Source organism: Podarcis erhardii (assembly GCF_964252035.2).
Source record: "Podarcis erhardii genome assembly, chromosome: 10".
NCBI lineage: Eukaryota > Metazoa > Chordata > Lepidosauria > Squamata > Lacertidae > Podarcis > Podarcis erhardii.
Window position 1 is genome coordinate 68,718,365 of NC_138500.1, and position 23,365 is coordinate 68,741,729.

General features: G+C 45.0%; 2 protein-coding genes across 2 annotated transcripts in view; one reads left to right on the plus strand and one right to left on the minus strand.

Annotated features, from left to right (window-relative positions):
* ERGIC2 (ERGIC and golgi 2) overlaps window positions 1-21,831 on the minus strand; it is a 42,743-nt gene extending 20,912 nt beyond the window's left edge. Inside the window, exons 1-6 of the mRNA XM_081878507.1 lie at window positions 21,609-21,831; window positions 14,690-14,763; window positions 12,796-12,941; window positions 10,253-10,361; window positions 5,813-5,859; window positions 4,540-4,610 (exon numbers count right to left, since the gene is read on the minus strand). Of these exons, the coding sequence (XP_081734633.1) occupies window positions 4,540-4,610; window positions 5,813-5,859; window positions 10,253-10,361; window positions 12,796-12,901 (333 nt within the window). The 5' untranslated portion in view covers window positions 12,902-12,941; window positions 14,690-14,763; window positions 21,609-21,831. The remainder of the gene's footprint in view (window positions 1-4,539; window positions 4,611-5,812; window positions 5,860-10,252; window positions 10,362-12,795; window positions 12,942-14,689; window positions 14,764-21,608) is intronic.
* A 199-nt stretch (window positions 21,832-22,030) lies between these two features.
* LAMB4 (laminin subunit beta 4) overlaps window positions 22,031-23,365 on the plus strand; it is a 67,084-nt gene continuing 65,749 nt past the window's right edge. Inside the window, exon 1 of the mRNA XM_081878457.1 lies at window positions 22,031-22,304. The gene's annotated coding sequence lies outside the window, so the exon portion shown is untranslated. The remainder of the gene's footprint in view (window positions 22,305-23,365) is intronic.

The window sequence follows — 23,365 nt, forward strand, 5'->3', positions numbered from 1 at the left end:
TTTTAATAAATTGATCCATCTCAGATTCTTTCTGCGGCCCTTGTGCATAAAGATCTTTGAAATATCTCTGGAAACATTTCCTGATTTCTTCAGGCTTCTGAACCATTCTCCCTTCAATCTCTAGATTTGTAACTGTATTTAGTTTTTGTCTTTTTTTCAACTGCCATGCTAGCAGTTTCCCACACTTGTTAGCTGATTCGAAAGATCTTTGTCTCATTTGTTTAATTTTCCACTCCACTTCTTGATTTATCAGTTTCATGTATTGGGCCTGGAAAAATTTCACTTCTCTCAGCACTTCCTTAGACTTGGGCCTGGATCTTAATTTCCTTTCTCCTTCACTTATTCTCTCCAATATCTTCTGCTTCTTTTCATTCCAGAGTCTTTTCTTTACAGTGTTTTGTTGTATTAGAAACCCTCTCATGACCGCTTTGCTTGCGTCCCAGATTGTTCTTTTTTCCACCGTGGTGTTTAGATTTATCTCAAAGTAATCTTTCAAAGTTTTTTGGGCCTTCTTCACAATCTCCTGATCTCTGAATAAGGTGTCATTCATTTTCCATCGGAAGGATCCGGTTATGTTTAGTCTCAATTCCATTTTCAAAGCATTATGGTCGGAGCAAGTTTTTGGGCAAATTTCCACTTTTCTAGTTTTAGGTGCCAGTCCTTTAGTTGTCCATATTTGGTCGATTCGTGTCCATGACAGATGAGCTTCAGAAAAGAAAGTTCCTTCTTTTCCTAAGGGGTTCTTGACTCTCCATATATCAATCAAATCCATATTGTCCGTCATTTCAAAAAAAGTTTTAGGTAGTCTGCCTTCTTTTGTTATATTTGCACTCTGCGACTTATCCATATTTACAGAGACAACCCCGTTCATGTCTCCCAACATAATAATGTTGTTATAGTCTAGATAGTCCAGTAAAGTCTCATGCAGCTTCTTAAAAAATTCCGATTTTCCATCATTTGGTGCATAAATTCCTAATATCAAAAATTTTTCTCCATGTGTATGGATTTCAATAGCCAAGATTCTGCCTTGTTCATCTTTAAATAGAAATTTCGGTGACAGGCTCTCCTTTGCATATATCACTACTCCTCTTTTCTTAACTCTGTCCGAAGAAATAAATTCTTGGCCTAGCCTTTTATTAATTAACACTTTCCGATGGAGCCTTGTCACATGTGTTTCTTGCAGGCAAATAATGTCCAATTGTTCTTTCTTCAAAATGTGAAATACTTTCCTTCTTTTTTCTGGAGAATTTCCGCCATTTATATTCCAACTAAGAAGTTGCAGAGACATCCTGAATCAATTTATAGGCCTTACAATGGGGTGTCTAGGTCCCCCGTTCCCGGCGGTGGCAATGATGGTCCAGCTCCAGGCTGTTTGGTTTCTGGTAGTAGAGGTGGCCAAGACGCAACTGCTCCTTTCTGGAGGTCTTCCCCGTTGTCGTGAAGAAACTTCTGCTGATCCTCTGGTGTTCTAATTCTTACTTTCCTTCCTTTATAGCTAAATGATAGTCCTTGCGGGAACTCCCACCTGTAAGGGATTGTGTTGTTTCTCAACAGCTTTGCCAGTTCTATGTATGAGGCTCTAAGATCCAATAACAATTTGGGTATGTCTCTATAAATTTCAGCCTTTTTACCTTCTATCTCTAAAGATTTTTTGAAATGTAGGCCTAGTATCTTGTCTCTTTCTTCTCTTGATCTCAAAATAACCAAACAGTCTCTGGACTTGTCTTTCTTCACCGATCTGCCCAGTCTAAATGCAGTCACAATTTTAAAGTCTTTATCCTCTTCTATTCCCCAAAATTTGGAGAATAAAAGTGTCAAGAATCCCTCCAAGTTGCCTTCCTCCAATTCTGGGACAGCTCTCAACCTAAGGTTATTTTCCTTGTTTCTCAATTCAACCATCGACAGGTAGGCCTGTTGTTCCCCTACCTGTCTTTGCAGAGGCTTGATTTCACCTTTAATCTCATCAACTTTTTTACTTGCTTGCTCCGCTTTTTGATAAGCTTCCACAGCTAATTTATGATTTTCAGCTGTTGCTCCTTGTAAATTCTCAATTGCCTGAGTATTCTGAGAGACCTTTTCAGATAATGCACTAATAGTGGATGTTGCTTGGTCTATTTTTTGTGATTGATTGTCCACTTTTTGGTTTAAAATTGCTAATTGTTCTAAAATTTGTTTCAAAACTGTGTCAGATCCTCCTGTTGCCATGTCCTCTTCAGCAGGCTGTTCGGCCTCCACCTCCTGTGCTATCAGGACGGTTGGAACAGATGATCTGCGGTGATGAGCTAAGGTTGTTTGGACAAGTTGCACAGGCTTCCTTTCTTTTTCTTTTTCTCTTTCTCTAGCTTTTGCTGCTCTTGTTTTCCCTGTGCCACTCATTCCACACCTGCCTCTTGTTCAAGGTCAAGTTATCCTTTATTCCATGAGAAAGCAAGTCCAGAGTATAGACAATTAAACCACAGAGATTCCAAACAAAGTATGTTTCCCAGGCCTCTGTAACTCCACAATCCTCTAGGGGGAGTATCTTAAAATTTCAGGGAAGGAGAGGATTTTTCCGCCATTTAAAGTTTCTATGATCTCTTTTTTTAATTTGTAATTCCAAGACAAAAGGAAGGTTCGCAGAGTCCTCTACTTTTTAAACTAAAGCTGCTAGGAGCCAGAGTGGTAATTGCAACAGTGTTTTAAACATTTAAAGTCTCGATATATGTAGCAACTTAAAATCTTGTTACTGTAGTCCGCAGTTTGACAGCTCAGTTACGCACTGACAGCCCGACGACTTGCGTTCTTGAAACAATTCCAAATACAAGTCCCGTAGGCAAAGATAAGATCTCTCTTAGTCTTTTAAATAAGAAGACTGCAAATTCTGTAAATGCACAATAGTTCCACTTTACAAAGTTCCCTTAAACGCCTCAGCGCTCCTCTATGTCTATGCTTTGATCTTGTAAGCAGTATCGGGAGACGGACTTCCTTTTACTCGTCTCCCGTTTTCAAACCCGGAAAAAAAATATTTTGAGTCCAAATTGTAGTTCACTTTACTCACGGGTATGTTACTTGCCAAATTGATGTTCACAGGAAGAAAGGTCGGCGCTCATCAGCAGCAGCCGCGCGGCTTCGCCTCCCGCAGAAAGAGCGATGAACTCACAGCGCCGCTCCCCCTTTCGCCTTACGGGGTCCCTTCGGGGTCCCTTCGACACTTCTGGGGGGGTTCCTGGCGCCCGCCGAGTCCCACGGCCACGGGCTCCCTCTGCCCGTGGTTTTTCCTAACGGGTCGCCGCTATGCCGCAGCGAGCGACCCTTTTCTGCGGAGCCCCTCTTCAGAGAGTGAAGAGGACCGCCATCGCTGTTTCGCACCGCCTCCTTACTGCAATGATCAATCCTCAAATGAAACTATAGTGGTACCTTGGGTTAAGTACCTAATTCGTTCCGGAGGTCTGTACTAAACCTGAAACTGTTCTTAACCTGAAGCACCACTTTAGCTAATGGGGCCTCCTGCTGATGCCACAGTGCCAGAGCACAATTTCTGTTCTCATCCTGAAGCAAAGTTCTTAACCTGAAGCACTATTTCTGGGTTAGCAGAGTCTGTAACCTGAAGCATATGTAACCCGAGGTACCACTGTAAGCTTATGTTAATGCGTGAACTTGCCTTCAATCTTTGCTATTCTTGCCATTCCTCACCTCCCCCACCCGCCAGTCTAAAATCTGGACTACAATATCCTTGGAACAAGGACTTTTATGGTACTTGGTAAGGCAGTGTTTCTTAAACTCAAGTCCCTCGCTGTCGTTGGACTACAATGCCCATCATCCCTGATCACTGGTCCTGCTAGCTAGGGATAATGGGAGTTGTAGTCCAACAATAGCAGGGGGGACCCAGGCATCGTGCCCCCTCTCTAAGGTTCATCCATCTTGTTTTACACCCCTAAACCTTGTGCACATGGCCTCTGCGAACTGTGGATCTTTGCCTAGGCTCATTAAAATGAAAAGTAGTTTTCTATGCCCCTCTACATTTGAAAACAAACTAGCGGCTAACTGTAACTTTTGCGTGGACAGGCGGAGTCCCCCAGATCCCGGGCGCCCCCCCCCCCGTCACGTGGAATAACGGCTCAAGACAACATGCTATGGGGTTAAATTGGCCACAACTTTATTAAATTTCAAATGTGGGTAGACCTTGGCTCAGGCATTGGGCGTTATCCCTCTCCAGTCCCCAGCTGGGGACCTAGGGAGCATCAGGGTTATCCAGTGGGGGGGGGGATGGGCCGGCTCTGGAGCCAAGTGAGGATTCCCAGGTAAGATCCTCCCTCTATTGTGTGGGCAGGTAGTCCCTCCCCTACTTGGCCTGGTCTCCTTGGCAACACTTCCCCCAGGCGAGATTGGACAACTGACTGAGGTAGGCGGAGACCTCCAGGTATCCCACCTGAGGGAGTGCGAAGCCAAGCCTAAGCTCATGGAGCCGCTCCAGATCCGGGGGCTGCGCGCGTCCACGCAAAGGGCGCCCCCCATTTTATGCGGGGAGCGGTCATTATGAATAGAATGGAGCGAACTTACTGGCTCGTAAACTAATCCATCTGCAGAGGATACCATTGTTTCTGCCAGATCTAGAACGTCAGCCCCAATATCTGTTGCAAAAAAAGTTTAAATGTTAAGGCAGGCAGGTAAGAATAGAAACAGGCCTGTAAAACCAGCATATCTAACAGCTCTTTTTCTAACGGTTGGTCTTGAAAAATGTCGGGTTTTCTTCCTTCTGCCTCTTAAGGAGATCTCAGTTTGTCACGGCGACCTTTGGCGCCGCACACGTGAAAAAAGATTGTGCAATGGTGAGTTTTTTGAGCCGCCCAATTGCAGCACCTTAAGTGACCCGTTACTTCCTAATGAGGACTTTGGAAATGTCACAGTCCTTTCATGACAGCAAAGCCTTGCGTGGTTTGTTGCTACAGACTGCTGTCAGCACGTCTGATAAGTAAAAAAGGACAAGCAAATTTTACAATGCCTTAGTTCAGGAGAAGGTTGCCGCAAAGTATATGGGGATTATTTCAGCTCATTTTGCTTTATATTAGCTCCATTGTGCAATTCTATTTTTCTTTTTCTTACAGTAAGAAAAGAATGGATTCTTCCCCCCCCCCCCCAAAGACAGAACTGGGTTGATTATTTCCCCTTTTCCAAGTAAAAACCATAATTGTTAGAGGCAACAGAAAAAAACCCACAAATGTCTTATTATCTAAAGTTTTATGTGATGCAAAGCTCATCCTGCTTAACAAGTTGAACTTAGTCCAGAGCATTAGTAAATGAGGATTTATATCAGAGAAAAAGCAGAAAAATCAGGTTTACTTTGTGAATTAAGGAATGTCTGCACTTAGAAATATAGAAAGCACTTGCTCTGAGCAGATTTCCTACATCAAGTTTGTTTTATAGAAAAATGGGGTAGTGTAATAAAGTACTAGAAAATGTAAATCCACACATTTTATTATAATCCATTCCAGTAAAACTTTACAGATATTATTATGTAGATCGAGAAAGCTATATATAATATATTTCCATTATTATTATTATTTATTATATTTTTAACATCACTTCTTTTGGATTAATACTGAATAAAAAGGGAAAAGGAAATATACGTATGTGTGTGTGTGTATTTAAAAAAGAAATTATTGCTAAAATTAACATCCCTGTGCCATGAGGTAAATGATCACACAGTCCCGGGGACACAATTTTTGGCATCAACTCTTGTTTTTGTGGGTAATAGATAGTGCCCTCCTATTACCGTAACAAAAATAGTAATTTCAAACTGAAAAAATTAACAGCATTGCATCAGAATACTTACACTGACACTTCATTGCGACAGTAATGTCTATATTGATTCTTAATTTGCTAGGGGGGAAAAGAAGACACAGCATGTCAATTTCACAAAAGCTACGTGAGATTGCTGTAGAATACAGTCGTACCTTGCTTGTCGAACGGAATCCGTTCAACTTCTGAAAACGTTCGACACCAAGGTGCGGCTTCCGATTGGCTGCAGAAGCTTCCTGCACGCAATCGGAAGCCGCGTCGGACATTTGGGTTCCAAAGAACGTTCGCAAACTGGAACACTCACTTTGTGGTGTTCAGGAGCCAAAACGTTCGACTCTCAAGGCGTTCGGGATCCAAGGTACGAGTGTAATTCTTATGGCATACAGTGGCTCACATGTTTCATAAGAGACAGCAGATCATTTGTATCTAAACTACGAGTGTGTACCGTGAATTCTGAGCCAGAAGGCTAAAGGCAGATTTAGAGAGGCATTTGCCACATTGCAAAAGAATGGTGGGCGTCACCTCTTGACTTCTGTAACAAATTAATAATAATAATAATAATAATAATAATAATAATAATAATAATAATTTATTTATACCCAGCCCATCTGGCTGGGTTTCCCCAGCCACTCTGGTCAGCTTCCAACAAAAGATTAAAAATACATTAAAACATCAGTCATTAATAACTTCCCTAAACAGGGCTGCCTTCAGATGTCTTCTAAACGTCAGATAGTTGTTTATTTCTTTGACATCTGATGGGAGGGTGTTCCACAGGGCGGGCGCCACCACCGAGAAGGCCCTCTGCCTGGTTCCCTGTAACTTTGCTTCTTGCATGTTTGCCCTTCCTCAGTTTGCACATAACGCTGCATGCAAACCACGAGCTAAGTCCCTAATCTCCCAAATCACAGTTTGTAGTATTAAAGCTATTATGTTTGGGCTATCTCACATGCGACTGCTGCCCCAGAAGTGCAGTGAACATCTCATGACCGCAAAGTATTGTATTCCTGCTCCTCTTTCAAATTGCTGTTTGTGGCTCCCGAGTAAAGAACATTCTGCTTGGTGCTCTATCTATGTCCAGTTAAAATGCTGATCATTTTGCACTCGAGGCCAATGACTACTGCAAAATCTCACCTTGGCAAAGCATTTCTCCTCGCAGAAAGCCTCAATTAAGCTATCTGAATGGGAGGGATGCTTATAATTTGCTTCACTTCTGCTTGCGTTCACACCCACAAGAGGAAGTAAGGAAAGGAATCAAGATTGCATTTCTATTTAAAGCAAGACGTAACGTCTCTACATACAAATCAGCACCGGATAAATGCGGTTGTATCTGCGAGTTGAACAGACCCGTCTGAAGAAATCGGAAGAAACTCCTACGAAAGTACCTACATTCAGTGACTTCCGTGTGCATAATACCGTGAACTATCACAGTGCTTCTTAAAAGGTTGGAAGGAATATTGAAAGATATGCAGAGCCTTGGATAAGGTGGAAAGGCAGAAACACTCAAAATACAGTGGTGCCCCGCAAGACGAACGCCTCGCAAGACGGAAAACCCGCTAGACGAAAGGGCTTTCTGTTTTGGAGGCGCTTCGCAAAACGAATTTCCCTATGGGCTTGCTTCGCAGGACGAAATGTCTTGCGAGTTTTTCTGACTTTTTTCCCCTCCCCCCCTTTTCCTAAGCCACTAAGCCGCTTATCAGCTGTTCCGCTGATAAGCCGCTTAACAGCTGATTGCTAAAAGCCGCTAAACCGCTAATAGCGCTAATCCGCTAAGCTGTCAATGGGCTTGCTTCGCAAGACGAAAAAACCGCTATACGAAGAGCCTCACGGAACGGATTAATTTCGTCTTGCGAGGCACCACTGTACTCTTTTTCTGTTATATAAGGAACAGGAAGTTGAAGCAACTCAATAGATTTAGGAAGGAGCCCCCACATTTAACTGGTCAAACAAGGCAAGATAATTCACCTGGGATTTCTTACCAAGGGGTACAGCATCTCAAAATTTCCAGGCACCTCCTGCTCATTAGACTGATGCTGACATCAGCCAATTATCTCCATGACAACAATGCAAGGAGCCAAAATGCACAACAGCTATTATTTGCCAAAGCATTAAGATCACATCGGCTTCAAACAGAGAGGCAAGACGCTGATGATTCCCCCAAGCGATGCCCAGCAGGCAGACACGTGGCAAAATGTGCTCTGATCTGAATATTATTATTATTTATCAACTTGGGGGATGCGAGGCAGGCTACCCGTTAGCCATGTTTAAGAGACTAGGAGCAAGTGGCGAATTGTATGCTCTCTTCCCATCAATTACAAATTCACTGCAAGCTTTAACCACTGTTATAGCACCGAGATTAACCGTGGTTAAGATGTACTTGGGTTGGGCCATAAACAAGAATTGAAGTCAGGGCTTCAAACAGCTCAAAAATCACGGTAAATAGACTCAATAAAAATGTTTATTCGGCTTTACGCCCATCATGAAACACAACACAACAAAACAAATCAAATAAAACTGCGGACTCGTACAAACCACAAGTAGTATAACACAGTTCACGACTCACAAGGACAGATATTAGCTATTCATAAGAAAAGTTTAAGATTACAATTAAAAATTTTAGGCACTACACTAAAATCGATATCTGATGTCATTATAGAAAATTCTTATAACTATCAATAATCAGCTAACATTCCATTCCGTCTCTTGTACGAGAGGACGGCTGTTAGGAATTTAGCAACCTGTAGGGTAATATAAGGATCCACATCTTGAAGAACCCAGGCGAGCTGTAGGTCTACTGGTTTGTCAGCTATAGGCTGGATTATGGAGTTTAGTATACTAGCACAGACTGAACTGTACAAAGGGCAGATAAACATAACATGATGTAGAGATTCAGATGTTTTCATTTCACACGCACACATTGAAGAGACTTGGCCCTTAGTGAATCTATGTGTAAATAGACTTATAGCAGATTAAAAACCCTGGACGGAATGAAAAGGTGTTCAGCTGATTGAAAATGGCATGAAAAGTATTGGGGGGGGGAATAATTTTATAACCAGGATGCCACCACTGAAAGGACTCTTTCCCCAGTACTTACCAAGTGGAAAACTCCCCAAAATGGGCCCCAATGAAGCCTTAAACCAGGGGTGCCCAAACTTTTTTCAAAGAGGACCAGATCTGATGAAGTGAACAAGTGTGAGGGCTGACTGCAGTTGTTGAACTCTTTTTAGGATTGAAGTTTTTGAAATTTTTTTACAATTCTACCCCAAAGTTGCTGAGTTTTTTTTTAGGATTTTACCCCAAGACATATACTGCCAAAGGGGAATGATTTATTTAACGAAGGATGATTGTTAGCCACCCTGAGCTTTTCTGTGAGGAAAGGAGATATACATTGGTTTTATATTTTGATTTTGTCCTGTGAACTGCTCTGAGACCTCTGGGTATAGGGCGGTATATAAATTCTATCAATCAATCAATCAATCAATCAAAATAGGTAAATAAAGGTGAAATCTTGTGGGAAAGGGCAAGGAGACTTCACTCTTGAGGGGAATGACTGCACAATCCTGCAGGCCATTTTTAACTCTTAACCATAAAGGTAAAGGGACCCCTGACCATTAGGTCCAGTCATGGCCGACTCTAGGGTTGCTGCGCTCATCTTGCTTTATTGGCCAAGGGAGCTGGCATACAGCTTCCGGGTCAACATGACTAAGCCGCTTCTGGCGAACCAGAGCAGCGCACTGAAACGCCATTTACCTTCCCGCCGGAGCGGTACCTATTTATCTACTTGCACTTTGACGTGCTTTCGAACTGCTAGGTTGGCAGGAGCAGGGACCGAGCAACAGGAGCTCACCGACCTTCTGATCTGCAAGTCCTAGGCTCTGTGGTTTAACCCACAGCACCACCCGCGTCCCTGCACTCTTAACCATGGCCAACAGCAAATGGATAACTGCAAGAACATGCAAATCCAATGGTGTCAGACTTTTAAATACTAAGTGCCTAACCAGCATGGCAGCTGATTCTGAAAGGCAGGAAAGCACATTAATTCCTACAGGATGTGACTAGCAACCTCATGGGCTTAGGTGGTGGATTTGATCACAAGCTCAAGGACAACGTTCACATTAGAAGTAACCAAATCAATCGTCATGTGATTTCTTCCTACAGACATTACTGAGAAGGCATGGAGTTTAGCCACACAGTAATGGTTCTCGTGCTGCCAGAATAACACGAATTATCCCCAGGTAACCGGTCACATCTGTTGGACTCTGACTAAATGCCATGCTTCCTCTCCTCAATTCTTCTTGCCCCAGGAGATAGGTAATAATTTTGTTTTTCAGCTTCTCAAGCAGCTGGGCGTTGCTGTTACCAGGGCATCCTGGATTCAAATGGAAATCTGAAAGCTATTGCAGCCAAGATGTTTTTAGGAAGCGTAAAACAGCATGCAATCCGCACAGGTTTGAAAAGCAAATGAGCGAAAAATTACCTTGTAAAATCTTTATCTACTTCATATTCATATTTCATCCAGGTGTCTCGATAGACCATAAACTCCATTATGGTTAAGAGAGCCATCGTTGTAAACGCTATTAAAGAAACTGGGAAGAAAGAAAGAAAGAACTAGCATAAATACAATATCCATTAAATTTGCAAGGAGAAAAAAGGGAATGTGGAACACACTTTCTACTAAACACATGAATATATTAAGCGATGCAGTTTGAAAAGTTCCTCCCTACTCTGCTTCAGGACAGCGATGCAAACTCAGAAAAAACTACTCTGCTCCTAGAAGCTGTCCGCATGCGACAGCAGCCACACCCCAAGAACAGCTTCAACTGGGCGACTAAACCAGGAGAGAGAGACCCCTGCATGCAAATACAGACTCTGGTGGATTGAGCAGACAAAGCCAGCAGTGGGTCCAGCAGTCAAGAAGACAGTTTCTGCATGTGCCGTCGAGGGGAAATGAGAGTCAGATTGGCCTCAGAAACCTGGGAAAGTAGCCCATCGGGGGGGGGGGGGACTCTGATCCTAAACCTCTGCTGCCTTATGGGATATCTTGAAAGACCTACATTGGCTCCCAGTATGTTTCCGAGCACAATTCAAAGTGTTGGTGCTGACCTTTAAAGCCCTAAACAGCCTCGGTCCAGTATACCTGAAGGAGCGTCTCCACCCCCACCATTCTGCCCGGACGCTGAGGTCCAGCGCCGAGGGCCTTCTGGCGGTTCCCTCATTGCGAGAAGCAAAGCTACAGGGAACCAGGCAGAGGGCCTTCTTGGTAGTGGCGCCCGCCCTGTGGAACGCCCTTCCAGCAGATGTCAAAGCGATAAACAACTACCTGACATTCAGAAGACATCTTAAGGCAGCCCTGTTCAGGGAAGTTTTTAACGTGTGATATTTTACTGTATTTTTGGTTTTTATGGAAGCCGCCCAGGGTGGCTGGGGAGGCCCAGCCAGATGGGCGGGGTATAAATAATATATTATTATTATTATTATTATTATTATTATTATTATTATTATTATCTTCAGGAGGAGGAAACCCTACACAAATCCAGAGTGGAGATCCTAAGATGGCCGGATGGCGCCTTGCAAGCCTCCTTCTGGCAACTCTTGGAGCTAAGCTGGTGCCAAATGTCTTGCTCTGCTTTCCTTCGGACCACATCAAAGAGGCCAAGAAGGGTCTTGTCTAGGCAGGCCAGGACCTCCAGACACACTGCCCAACCTTGTGTCCCTTAATTCATCTCCCCTTTCCCGCTCCTCAGTGTGATTGATCAGTTCTCATGATGCCCCTTGAAGGACATGGAAGGGGAGCGCTTAGGTGAATGTCACAATTGTTATTCCTAAAAGGCAATGGTCTACCCAAGCAACAAGAACAAAAAAGAGCCTTGCTGAATCAGAGCACAGGCCTATCTGGCCCAGGCATCCTGTTCCAATTTCTCGCAGTGGCCAAACAATTATGGGAAACCTGCGAGCGCAAATACAGAACCTGCAAATTCTATATCTGAGAAATCATAAGAATGGGTGAAGGGGTTGATCCGTGGTAGGAAAGGGCACACCATATTCAGTAAAAGAAGCCCAATGAGTTCTTGCAATGCAAAAACCCGGAAAAGTTCTGCCGACAAAAGAGAGAGGAAGAATGCTTTTTGTACCAATTACAGGTTTTAAAAAGCAAATTCTCAACCTTTTTTTTTTTCCTCCTAATGAGCAAAGAGCACACATGAAAAGCACCAGAAAAGGACTAGAGGACTCTCTGTAGCACAATGTGTTCAGTTCAGGTATTCAGAAAGCAGCCTTTTCATTAAGGCTGAGTAATCATTCGGGCAAGCAAAAGGTAACAATGCTAATCGTTCAAAAAGGAATCCAAGACTGCGCACACTTCTTGGGGAGCAAGTCCTCTGGCACAACCCCCCAAAATTCTGTGGGGAGGGAGGTATTATTTGGGTACTTTGGAGTAATAGCCTGCCTGTGCAAGAGGGCGAAAGAGGCAGCCACAAATGGTGTTTCTCTTCATTTAACGCCGCCTACAAACTCTGGCATATCCCCTCAGTTGTATCCCAGAAACTGCTACATAGGTGAATTGGCAGCTAGCTATTTATCAAGGCTAGACCCAACATCAGGTAGGGTTTGGAAACCTGTCTCAGATGGTAGATTTTGAGATAGGATGAAAGGGCAGCAAATGGCAAATTATTTATTCATTATTAAATGGAGGAGTGCCATTTGGATTTTCTGTCCTGGGCATGGAATAGGAGAGGGTTCCTCCACCACTGGGGGTAGAAGAAGAGGGAGAAAATTGGGTGCAGTTCTGAGCAGAACCAATTTGGGCCTCCATTACCTTTCTCAAACCATATTAAAACTATATTGGCAAGTTTCTTTAATGTGAAGTTTGAAAATCACTGTGCGACAGCTTGCTCTTTTTAATATTTGTATCCTTTTTTTATTTTGCTAATGCAGCTTGGTAGAGCAAATGATTCAACAGCGGCCCAACTTGGGTTGGACGCCATTCTTGAAAACTGAAATTAATCTGCCAGCAGGGGTTACCTGTTCCTCCAGTTGCCGTGGTCTCTATGTAGCTTTCAGGGACTTTTGGGAAGGCGTCCAACTCCTTCATTAAATTCAAAGTCTTCTTCCGATTCAGTCGCCTCATCTTCAGCAGATTCCTCAACGCCTTCCTTCATATATTCACTCTGTATTTAAGAGAGGAAAGCCCAATGGTAATAAAATTGTAATTTTTTTTAAAAAACGCTCCTTCTGAGCTTCTCAACATTCCCATCGCAACTGAAATGAGGTGGCAAGATGAGTAGAAAACTCTACGGGATTTAATAACCCCAGTTCTATAAAATTACTGAAGTGAAAAGGCACCCTGCCCTAGGATATCAGGCATCTGCATTAACGGTTATTTTCTTGGTTGGCTAAAGCAACTATCAACATTTGCAGCGTGAAATTAAATCAAGATTAAGTCTCTTTTTGAGGCACATGCCAACCTCACGCTTTTTATAATCTCCTGCCAATGTCACTAATCTCTGTTTCACTTGAGAGTCCATGGCCCTTTTAGTCATAAGAATGGCTATGGAGACTTCACATTTTATGGGTCAGCAAAAAAGCATCATGTGACCTAGCCCAATAATACACAACTTAAGATCCTGGAAACAGATGCTGTTATTTAACTATTCCCACAACTCTGTTGCCCTTGAGATACTCAACAAGCTCTTGTGATTTTCTTACAGCTTACAGGTGTCTGGGGAAAAACAACCCCAAGAGAGTTGGCTGCAGATGAACAGCAATCACAGCAGAAAGGTTAAGCACTGCTATTCCCCACCTGTTTGAGAGTTCGTGTTACCAAGCAAAGATGGATTTAGGAACACTTGCTAACCAAGATCAGCCTTGCATTTGAAAATTCGCCAGGCGCATTTCGCACCTGGCTATTGGCCACTTGCGACCATGCGGCGCATGCCTGGGGTTCCTTCAGTCTTGACTGTTTTCACACACTAATAGCCCATCCTGTAGAATTCTATCCGTTATATTTTATCTGCACAGAACGATTTTCAGGAACCAAAAAGTTGCATTGAAAAATACAACTTTCAAGCCATCTGACCCCCAAACGGCAACTAGGCATTCCATTTTGGCAACTGTAATCCTGGTTTAAGGAGCCATTTGGCACCTAGCTTCCCCTATTTTTTGCTCTATAAGACTCACTTTTTCCCTCCTAAAAAGTAAGGGGAAATGTGTGTGCGTCTTATGGAGCGAATGCAGGCTGCGCAGCTATCCCAGAAGCCAGAACAGCAAGAGGGATTGCTGCTTTCACTGTGCAGCGATCCCTCTTGCTGTTCTGGCTTCTGAGATTCAGAATCTTTTTTTTTCTTGTTTTCCTCCTCCAAAAACTAGGTGCGCCTTGTGGTCTGGTGTGTCTTATAGAGTGGAAAATACGGTATATACCTGAGTTTCTAACACTGCTTCTGGCAATTCCCCTCCACCATCTCTGACCATTGGACATGCTGGCTATTGCTGGTGGGAGTCAGAATTCAACCTGAGGACAGGGGTTGGCTGTCCAAGGTAACACCAGGCTCTGGCCAGAAGATTAGATCCTGGCAATAATATTTAAATGTTTGGTTTTTTTTACCATAACTTGCATTCTTGCAGTTATGAAACAGCTATGAAGTCTCCCACATTATACTGTTTTAGATTTCACAACCTAAAAAGCTTTTAAAATACAAAGCGTGCCATGAATTATGTAAATTCCACGACTATTTGCTTTCCCCATTTGCAGTTACCAAGCTGGGCTTAAAATCATTTTGCTGGAAGTTTCCCTGGAAATTCAAACACATTAAAACTCAAACACAATTCCGTTTGTGAAAGCACAGTTTAAGAAAGAAAGAAAGAAAGAAAGAAAGAAAGAAAGAAAGAAAGAAAGAATCTAGCAAATGAACAATCTTACCTTGGCCTTCAGTTCCTCTTGCAGTCGTTTATTTGTATTGCAGAGGTCTTGCAACAGGATAATGAGCAGAGATGCTGAAAGGAAGAGACTACGGTCATGAAAGGTGTTTCAAATACACCTAAACTCTCAGGGAGATGCTCTGTTTCCATCACCCCATTGCATTTTGGAAACTTAATTCTCTTTGACAGCATAGCCACTGGAAAGGTGCTGCAACTTATTTGGGTACATGGTAATGCTGAAATTCGTTGGAGTCAGAGAAGGCTAAATAATTCATAACCAGGTTTGGAGGGAAATGAAGCAGGTCAAAATAAGATAAGACAAGATAAAAAAATAAAATAAAATAATAATTTTTATTTATACCCCGCCCTCCCCGGCCAAAACTGGGTTCAGAGTGGCTAACATCAAATGTATAACACATAACATAACATCAGGCAATCAGTTAAAATATATCCTAAAATCAGATCAGCATCAGAATAAAATCCAATCAGATGGCAACCCACAAATTAGAGTTGGGGACCTTAAATGCTCAAAAAGCACAAAGGTGGGCACTAAAGTATTTAATAAATGGACAACGCAAGTGAGAGAAAGGGAAGAGGCTAACTAAGATGCAGAATAGCTGAGATCTTTCATATTTTGAAATCCACTATATTGGCAGGGTTCTGATTACACTGGAAGACTATCAGCAATGAAATGCTTTTATATAGATGAAATGGACTCCCATGTGGTTGTTTGGTATGGAGTTTTGTAGCGATCACACAGGGTCCCCGGACATTTGACGGTCTATTGATCCCTGTGCCACCACTGTGATCGCTTCCCCGCTGCCACCAACCCGTTACTCTCGGGTACACACGGAGTCCAGACAGTTGTTAAAATTAAATCAAATAAGCAAGTTTATTTTGTAAGCATTAACAAGTATGGTTTCGCAGTTAATTTTCTTGCCAGTTTCTTATGCTAGTTTCTTTACCGGCCTATACCTTCCTAATACCTTCGGACTGATTCTCTCAACTGTTTGACTGACTCCTCTTAACAGATTCTCTCACTCTCTCACATCAGACTAGCCCAACCCAAAAACATATCCTCCCTCTCCCTTCTCTAACTCCAGACTGACTTCTTAACTCTAATTCCTCCCCTTGGGTTCCTATAGGTTAGTCATTTTACCATTAGTTAACCCTTTCCTTATGAACCCAGTATGATGTCACACACCTAGGAGGACAAACGCACAAGGGGCAAGGGAACAAAATCACTGATCAATCCACAGTGCACCTATAATCATGAATGACAAAGCTCTCACCTTCCCAAGCATTATTTTTAGTGCAGGATGGAACACAATCCATCTTGGCACCAAATACACTACAAATTCTCCAGTGTTACCAAATCCCAGCTATTTATCTAATGGGCATTAGTGCAAGTCTCCAGAGCCTGTCTTCTCATGCCAGGGGAAGTCGCTAACTCACCGAGGGTTTGAGACCCATCAGGTACCCTCACCTGGTTTAGCCGTTCCCGGGGTATGACTGCTGTTGCATGCGGACAGGTTCTAGGAGCCACAGGTGAGAGCTGAGGGTTCCCCACCAGAGGCGTTACCCCTCTTAAACCTGAATCCTAGATACTTCAGGGGCTGAGTGGCTTTAAAAGGGGGCAGAAATGAAGCAGCATTCTAAATAAGTATTGATTAGCTGGACTCATTGACCACATGACACCGCTTTGCCAAGCTTAACAGAAACATAAATGTAAGAAGCCAGTAGACCTGTTATTAGAGAAAGGCTCTGATCCAATTAAAAGTTAGTCATGGATTTCATTAAAAGCAATGGGATTTAAATTGGCTGTGACTCACATGCTCCATTGGGACACAACGGTGGCTAACTTTAGCAGGCCAGAGAGCTTTATTCCGTAGCCTTTCTCCTTCCTGTTCTTTCGAAGCAAACTGAGATCAGATCACAGACCAGAGAATTCTCAAGGGAGTGTAATTCATGCCCTCTCGCACATTTGCTGCAAAGCATTAAATCGCGTGCTAGTTTCCACTGCCCCGTTACAAGAGGACACTTGACTCCATAACTCACCCTTAGTTCCACTACTGCAGCACCGACAGGTAGAGCAGAGCTGGGGAACAGATCTACAGTGGTGCCCCGCAAGACGAATGCCTCGCAAGACGAAAAACCCGCTAGATGAAAGGGTTTTCCGTTTTTCGAGGCACTTCGCAAGACGAATTTCCCTAAGGGCTTGCTTCGCAAGACGAAAATGTCTTGCGAGTTTCCCCCCTTTTCCTAAGCTGCTAGCCGCTAATAGCCGCTAAACCGCTAATAGCGCTAATTCGCTAAGCCGTCAATGGGCTTGCTTCGCAAGACGAAAAAACCGCTAGACGAAGAGACTCGCGGAACGGATTATTTTCGTCTTGCGAGGCACCACTGTATGCAGTTGAGGGCTGGGCCAAGGACACTGGTGGTGGCAATGGCTCTGTCACCCTAGCACAGGGGCAGGAAACGAGCACTGCCGGACTCTGATTCCCATCAGCCCCAGACAGCCTGCCCAACGGTCGGGGATGATGGGATTTGAACTCCAGCAACATCTGGAAGATCACAGGTTCCCCATTCCTGTCCAAGCATAAGCATGCGCGCCCAAGAGGCTTCAGCAAGTCTTGGATGCTAGCGTCCTTCAGCCAAGTTCAGGACAGGAGTCAACACTTGCGACCGTTGTTGCATCAGAAGCATCTGCTGGCCCTACAGCAGAAGGTGGAATGAGGCTTCAAATTCCTACTGAGCACAGGGGCTCTCTTCCTACCTCTGGAGAAGAGTTTGGATTTGATATCCCGCTTTATCACTACCCTAAGGAGTCTCAAAGCGGCTAACATTCTCCTTTCCCTTCCTCCCCCACAACAAACACTCTGTGAGGTGAGTGGGGCTGAGAGACTTCAAGGAAGTGTGACTGGCCCAAGGTCACCCAGCAGTAGCATGTGGAGGAGCGGAGACGCGAACCCGGTTCCCCAGATTACGAGACTACCGCTCTTAACCACTACACCACACTGGCTCTCGAGCATTTGTGAAAGAAGCAATCTCCATGCAGTGAATTCAAAAAGGCTGTAAGCAACGTTATAATGGATTGGGGGCGTGCTATACTACTGTGCTAACGTGCCCAACCGTAATTACAATGTGAGTCAGTTAAAATAAACAGTTCTGGACATTAACTTTTCAACGTCAAACAGGAATCCTGTTCTGCAACCATCTTACCTGTCTCCCCCCACAAAACACACTCCTCTGCCACGGCAGCCTATCAGCAGCTGCCAAATTATCTTTAACCACCTATCAGACAAAGCCAGATAGGAGGAAATGTGTCTGTCACAGGAACCTAGGAATTATTTTTTCATTCCTCTCTCTCTCTCTCATCTATTTCTCAGCACTCTACCTAAGACTCCAATATTTAACAAGAGACCAACTCCTTGCTACTCCTTTAGCACGCAAACAAAGTATTCTTGCAATCTGTCAAGTAACCAAGGCAACAGATGGTGAGTGGCAGGAGGAGCAGGGCCCTCAGACACCCAACAGGAGAGTCCGCAATTTAGCGGAACCACCTGCTACATCGGGGCCCAGTACGGGCCACATGATCTCCTGCAATGATTTTGCAAAGTTTTTTGCAGATAAAGTCGCTCAGATTCGGGAAGAGGTAGACGCCACCGTGGGAGCAGGGCCGGGGCGGGAGAGTGCTAGAGTCCTGTCTAGTCAAATTGCATGGGATCAATTCCAATCTGTTACCACCGAGGATGTGGACAGGCTGCTTGGACGAGTGAAACCAACCACCTGTCTCCTTGATCCTTGCCCATCCTGGCTTATAAAAGCTAGCCGGGAAGGACTGGGTGATGGGCTTCGTGAGGTGGTGAATGCTTCCCTCCGTGAGGGAGCCTTCCCAGACCCACTGAAAGAGGCGGTTATCAAACCGCTTCTTAAAAAACCATCTTTAGATGCGGCCACGATGGCCAACTATCGCCCAGTCTCAAATCTTCCATTCTTGGGCAAGGTGATTGAGCGAGTGGTTGCTGAACAACTCCAGGCACGCCTGGAAGAAGCGGACCATTTGGATCCCTTCCAGTCGGGATTCAGGCCTCATCATGGGACTGAAACTGCCTTGGTCGCACTGGTTGATGATCTCCGGCGGGCTAGGGACAAAAGTGAGAGCTGTTTCCTGGTTCTGCTGGATCTCTCAGCGGCGTTTGATACCATCGACCATAACATCCTCCTGGACCGTCTTGAGGGGCTGGGAGCTGGGGGCACTGTCATACAGTGGTTCCGCTCCTTCCTCCTGGGCCGTGTTCAGAAAGTGGTGGTGGGGGATGAGTGTTCAGACCCCTGGGCTCTCACTTGTGGGGTGCCTCAGGGTTCTGTCCTCTCCCCCATGCTTTTCAACATCTACATGCAGCCGCTGGGAGAGATCATCAGGGGGTTTGGGCTGGGTGTTCATCAGTATGCGGATGATACCCAGCTCTACCTCTCTTTCAAATCAGAACCAGTGAAGGCGGTGACAGTCCTGTGTGAGTGTCTGGAGGCGGTTGGAGGATGGATGGCGGCTAACAGATTGAGATTGAATCCTGACAAGACAGAAGTACTGTTTCTGGGGGACAGGAGGTGTGGAGGACTCCCTGGTCCTGAATGGGGTACCTGTGCCCCTGAAGGACCAGGTGTGCAGCCTGGGAGTCATTTTGGACTCACAGCTGTCCATGGAGGCACAAGTTAAATCCGTGTCCAGGGCAGCTGTGTACCAGCTCCATCTGGTACGCAGGCTGAGACCCTATCTGCCTGTGGACTGCCTCGCCAGAGTGGTGCATGCTCTGGTTATCTCCCGCTTGGACTACTGCAATGCACTCTACGTGGGGCTACCTTTGAAGGTGACCCGGAAACTACAACTAATCCAGAACGCAGCAGCCAGACTGGTGACAGGGAGCGGCCGCCGAGACCATATAACACCGGTCTTGAAAGACCTACATTGGCTCCCAGTACGTTTCCGAGCACAATTCAAAGTGTTGGTGCTGACCTTTAAAGCCCTAAACGGCCTCGGTCCAGTATACCTGAAGGAGCGTCTCCACCCCCATCATTCTACCCGGACACTGAGGTCCAGCACCGAGGGCCTTCTGGCGGTTCCCTCACTGCGAGAAGTCAAGTTACAGGGAACCAGGCAGAGGGCCTTCTCGGTAGTGGCGCCCTCCCTGTGGAATGCCCTCCCACCAGATGTCAAAGAGAACAACAACTACCAGACTTTTAGAAGACATCTGAAGGCAGCCCTGTTTAGGGATGCTTTTAATGTTTGATGTATCATAGTATTTTAATATTCTTTTGGAAGCCGCCCAGAGTGGCTGGGGAGGCCCAGCCAGATGGGCGGGGTATAAATAATAAATTATTATTATTATTATTATTATTATTATCGGACAAATCTGAAGTCTGTTTGACGAAGCATTTGCACCCGAACTCAACGAAAGTTACTCCCAAAGTAATGTGTACATGGGATTACACTGCAAATCCAGTGGATGGACATTGAAATATATTTACATTATATATACACACACACACACAAACAAACACACACACATTACATATCTGTTCTAAAGACCAGCTTGCAAACCCATTTCTTGCAAGAAGTGTAGCTTCAATAGCAGAAATGAATATTGTGATTTAAAAGACATTAACATCCCCTGGCGAACATCCTTTTATACGGTATTGGGTACTGATTCGGGAAGAGAAGATAACGGAATGATGAAAGAATGAATCAAAGGGGAAGCCACTAGGAATAGCAAATTTGCATAACAGGAAAATAAACACTTTTAAGAGGAGGGAGAGGCAAGAAACAGGAGAGAAGTTTATAAAAACTCTCCAACTCATAAAAACTGCAAACATTCCAGGCAAGATTGAAGTGTATAAGAACAGTTCATTGGCCACATCTTTATACTCTCAGAAATCCTAACGGTTATTAAGGCAACAGGGAAAGGACAAATGCCCTCAAGGAATTTTCATAAATGATGACCTTCAATTTCGAATGTGAATTAAATCAGTTGTTATTATGGGGGAGAAGAATTAAAAGGAATTTTCACACAGGGCACTTTTTGCCTCCCTTACACTGTCCCTACACACACACACACACACACACACAGGAATAGTATCAATACAAGATAGAAGCCATTTACATTTTAGGATTTGCGTTTGACCTTACAAACCAGTTTATAAGGCATTTTCATAGACTGAGATTTAGAACAGGTCTGGGGTCATATGCAAAGCTGTGCACCCATTGGCCCAAGAGTCTTTTTGCTAGCGCAAGTCTCTTTTTCAATGCTGCGCATTAAGAGAAATGCACCTCAACGGGTCTGGTGGAGGAGCCTATGCACAAGAACATGGGTGTAGCCAGTATTTTTGATAGAGAGAGACAACCTCAGATTTGTATTGATTTAGCTGCCTCCCCTCCCCCCCCAACTATGCCCACGCACCAGAGCATATTCCAGTGATGTTGCAAAGCCACCTTCCCATTTCCCAGAAAAGTTCTACACGCGAGATCCACTTTCTCAAAAGTAATGGAACAAGTCCAGCGCTGACTAACCGAAAACAACCCTGGTTAATACGCGACACGCTTCGCACGGGAGTCTTTTTCGCACCCCATCCATCACAGGACACTGTTCGCACACAGCACAGGCCAGGAAGGAGTTGCTCCAGGTCTCTAACATGTCAAACCCTGTACACGCTGCTTGCGTGCGCGTCCCCACGTTCTAGATTCGAAACCCGCTTCGGCGGCGACGCGATCCCGAAAGCCCTTTCCGTTCTGATCCGCAGGAGCGGCATTCACACGTGCGGGAAGAGGCGCGACCGGCGTCACGTGTGAAAGCGTCAGGGGGCATAAGATTTAAACAGTCGGGGAAGCCACGAACCTGGGGAAGGGGGAGGGATATGTGTACCTCGATTCCCCTGCATCCAGGTGGGCGAAAACGGAGCGGGAGCTCGGCGATCGCGGCGGGTCAGGCGCCCGTTCCCTCTCCGCCTCCCGCGCTCAGCTTCCCCGCAGCATCTCCACCCGGTCCAGAGCGAGCCCGGCGGCACCGGCACCTCCTGCCCGTCTTCGACGGCGATCGGGGCGGCAGAGGCAGCGGGTGATGCCAGCCAGCCGGACCGATTCGGAAGCGGCTCAGGGCACCGCCGGTCGCCCCGCCCGCGCTCACCGGAAGCGGCGCGCCCGGAGGGGGAAAGAAGCCGGATCGGAAGTGGGCGCCTCTCTAGCCTCTACCCGAGGCTCTATGGTAAGATCCCGCGCCCTCGTCCGGCTCGTTTTTCGAAACGCGCGGCCGTCCGCGGCGCAAGAGTCTTCCCTCCCGGAGCCAGCAGGGGTCGCTGGCGGGCTGCGCGCGCAGCCCAACGCGCCGGGAGAGAAATGTTCCCTGTGGCACAATAGATCAGCGCGTTTCGGTTGTTCATCAAAAGGTTGCGGGTTCGAGCCCGACCCGTGATGGCTGTGGGCAAAGTTGGACGAAGATGATCCTTCTAGTTCCATGATTCCCCTCAGGGCAGGGATTTCCCCCTATGCTTTTAGCAGTTCTTATTTTTATCTTTTATTTTTATCCATCAGCCACCTTGAGACAGGCTGGGGGAAAGGCGAGGTATATATACACAGTATATATATATATATATATATATATATATATATATATATATATATATATATATATATATATATATGTGCAGGTTTTGGTGTCCTCGGGTGTCTTCCCGTGTAAAAGTTGGGGTGTCTAGGCGACGTTTCGACGAGGTCTCACTCGTCATCTTCAGGCTGGTGCTTTCGGCTTCTTGTTACTGGAACAGAGCCGGATCTCAGTGTTTGAGTTCCTATAAATACTGTAGAGGGGGTGTGGTGTATAGCCTCCAATGTTCTGGGCAGAGAGGAAGTTCCCAGGCTAGTGTGCCTTTTCTTCTTTTGTTCCTTAATTACTTGAGAGATATCTTGAGTGATTTCTTGAGTGATATCCTGAGTACCACTTAGGTGGACAAACAAACAGACGAATAAATGCACGTATCGCAGAACACAAGAATGCCGTCAAAAAAGAAGAAAAAACTTCCTCTCTTTTCCAACACATGAAAGAAACAGGACACGAAATTAATTTTGCAGATTCCAAATTGCTCTTTAACACGGAACATCACCACAAGAGAATAATCATGGAAGCCATCGAGATAGAGAAACACCCTCACAACATGAACAAGCGTGACGACACATCCCGCTTGCCAGACATCTGGAAATTAGCCCTCCCCACAAAAACTGACACCAGATCCAGAGGCACACAGAACGCCAACACCAATCAACCACACCAGACCCAAACCCAGACCCTCTCCACAGATGAATTACAGACACCATCCAGTAGCCAATCCATGGTGGCACCTCCGGATGCTGCACCCCCCTGCAATCCCTACACAGATCTGGCTGACACAAGCCACAAAACCACAGCTCGCCCCTATACACGAAGCCAAGCCAGAGCACAACTAAATACAGTACAGCCATCTTCTCAGGAAAACTCTTCACAAAGTTCAAGAGGTCAAGACACAAAGACTTTAACAACTAATCCACACCTAATGACCCACCTAAGTGGTACTCAGGATATCACTCAAGAAATCACTCAAGATATCTCTCAAGTAATTAAGGAACAAAAGAAGAAAAGGCACACTAGCC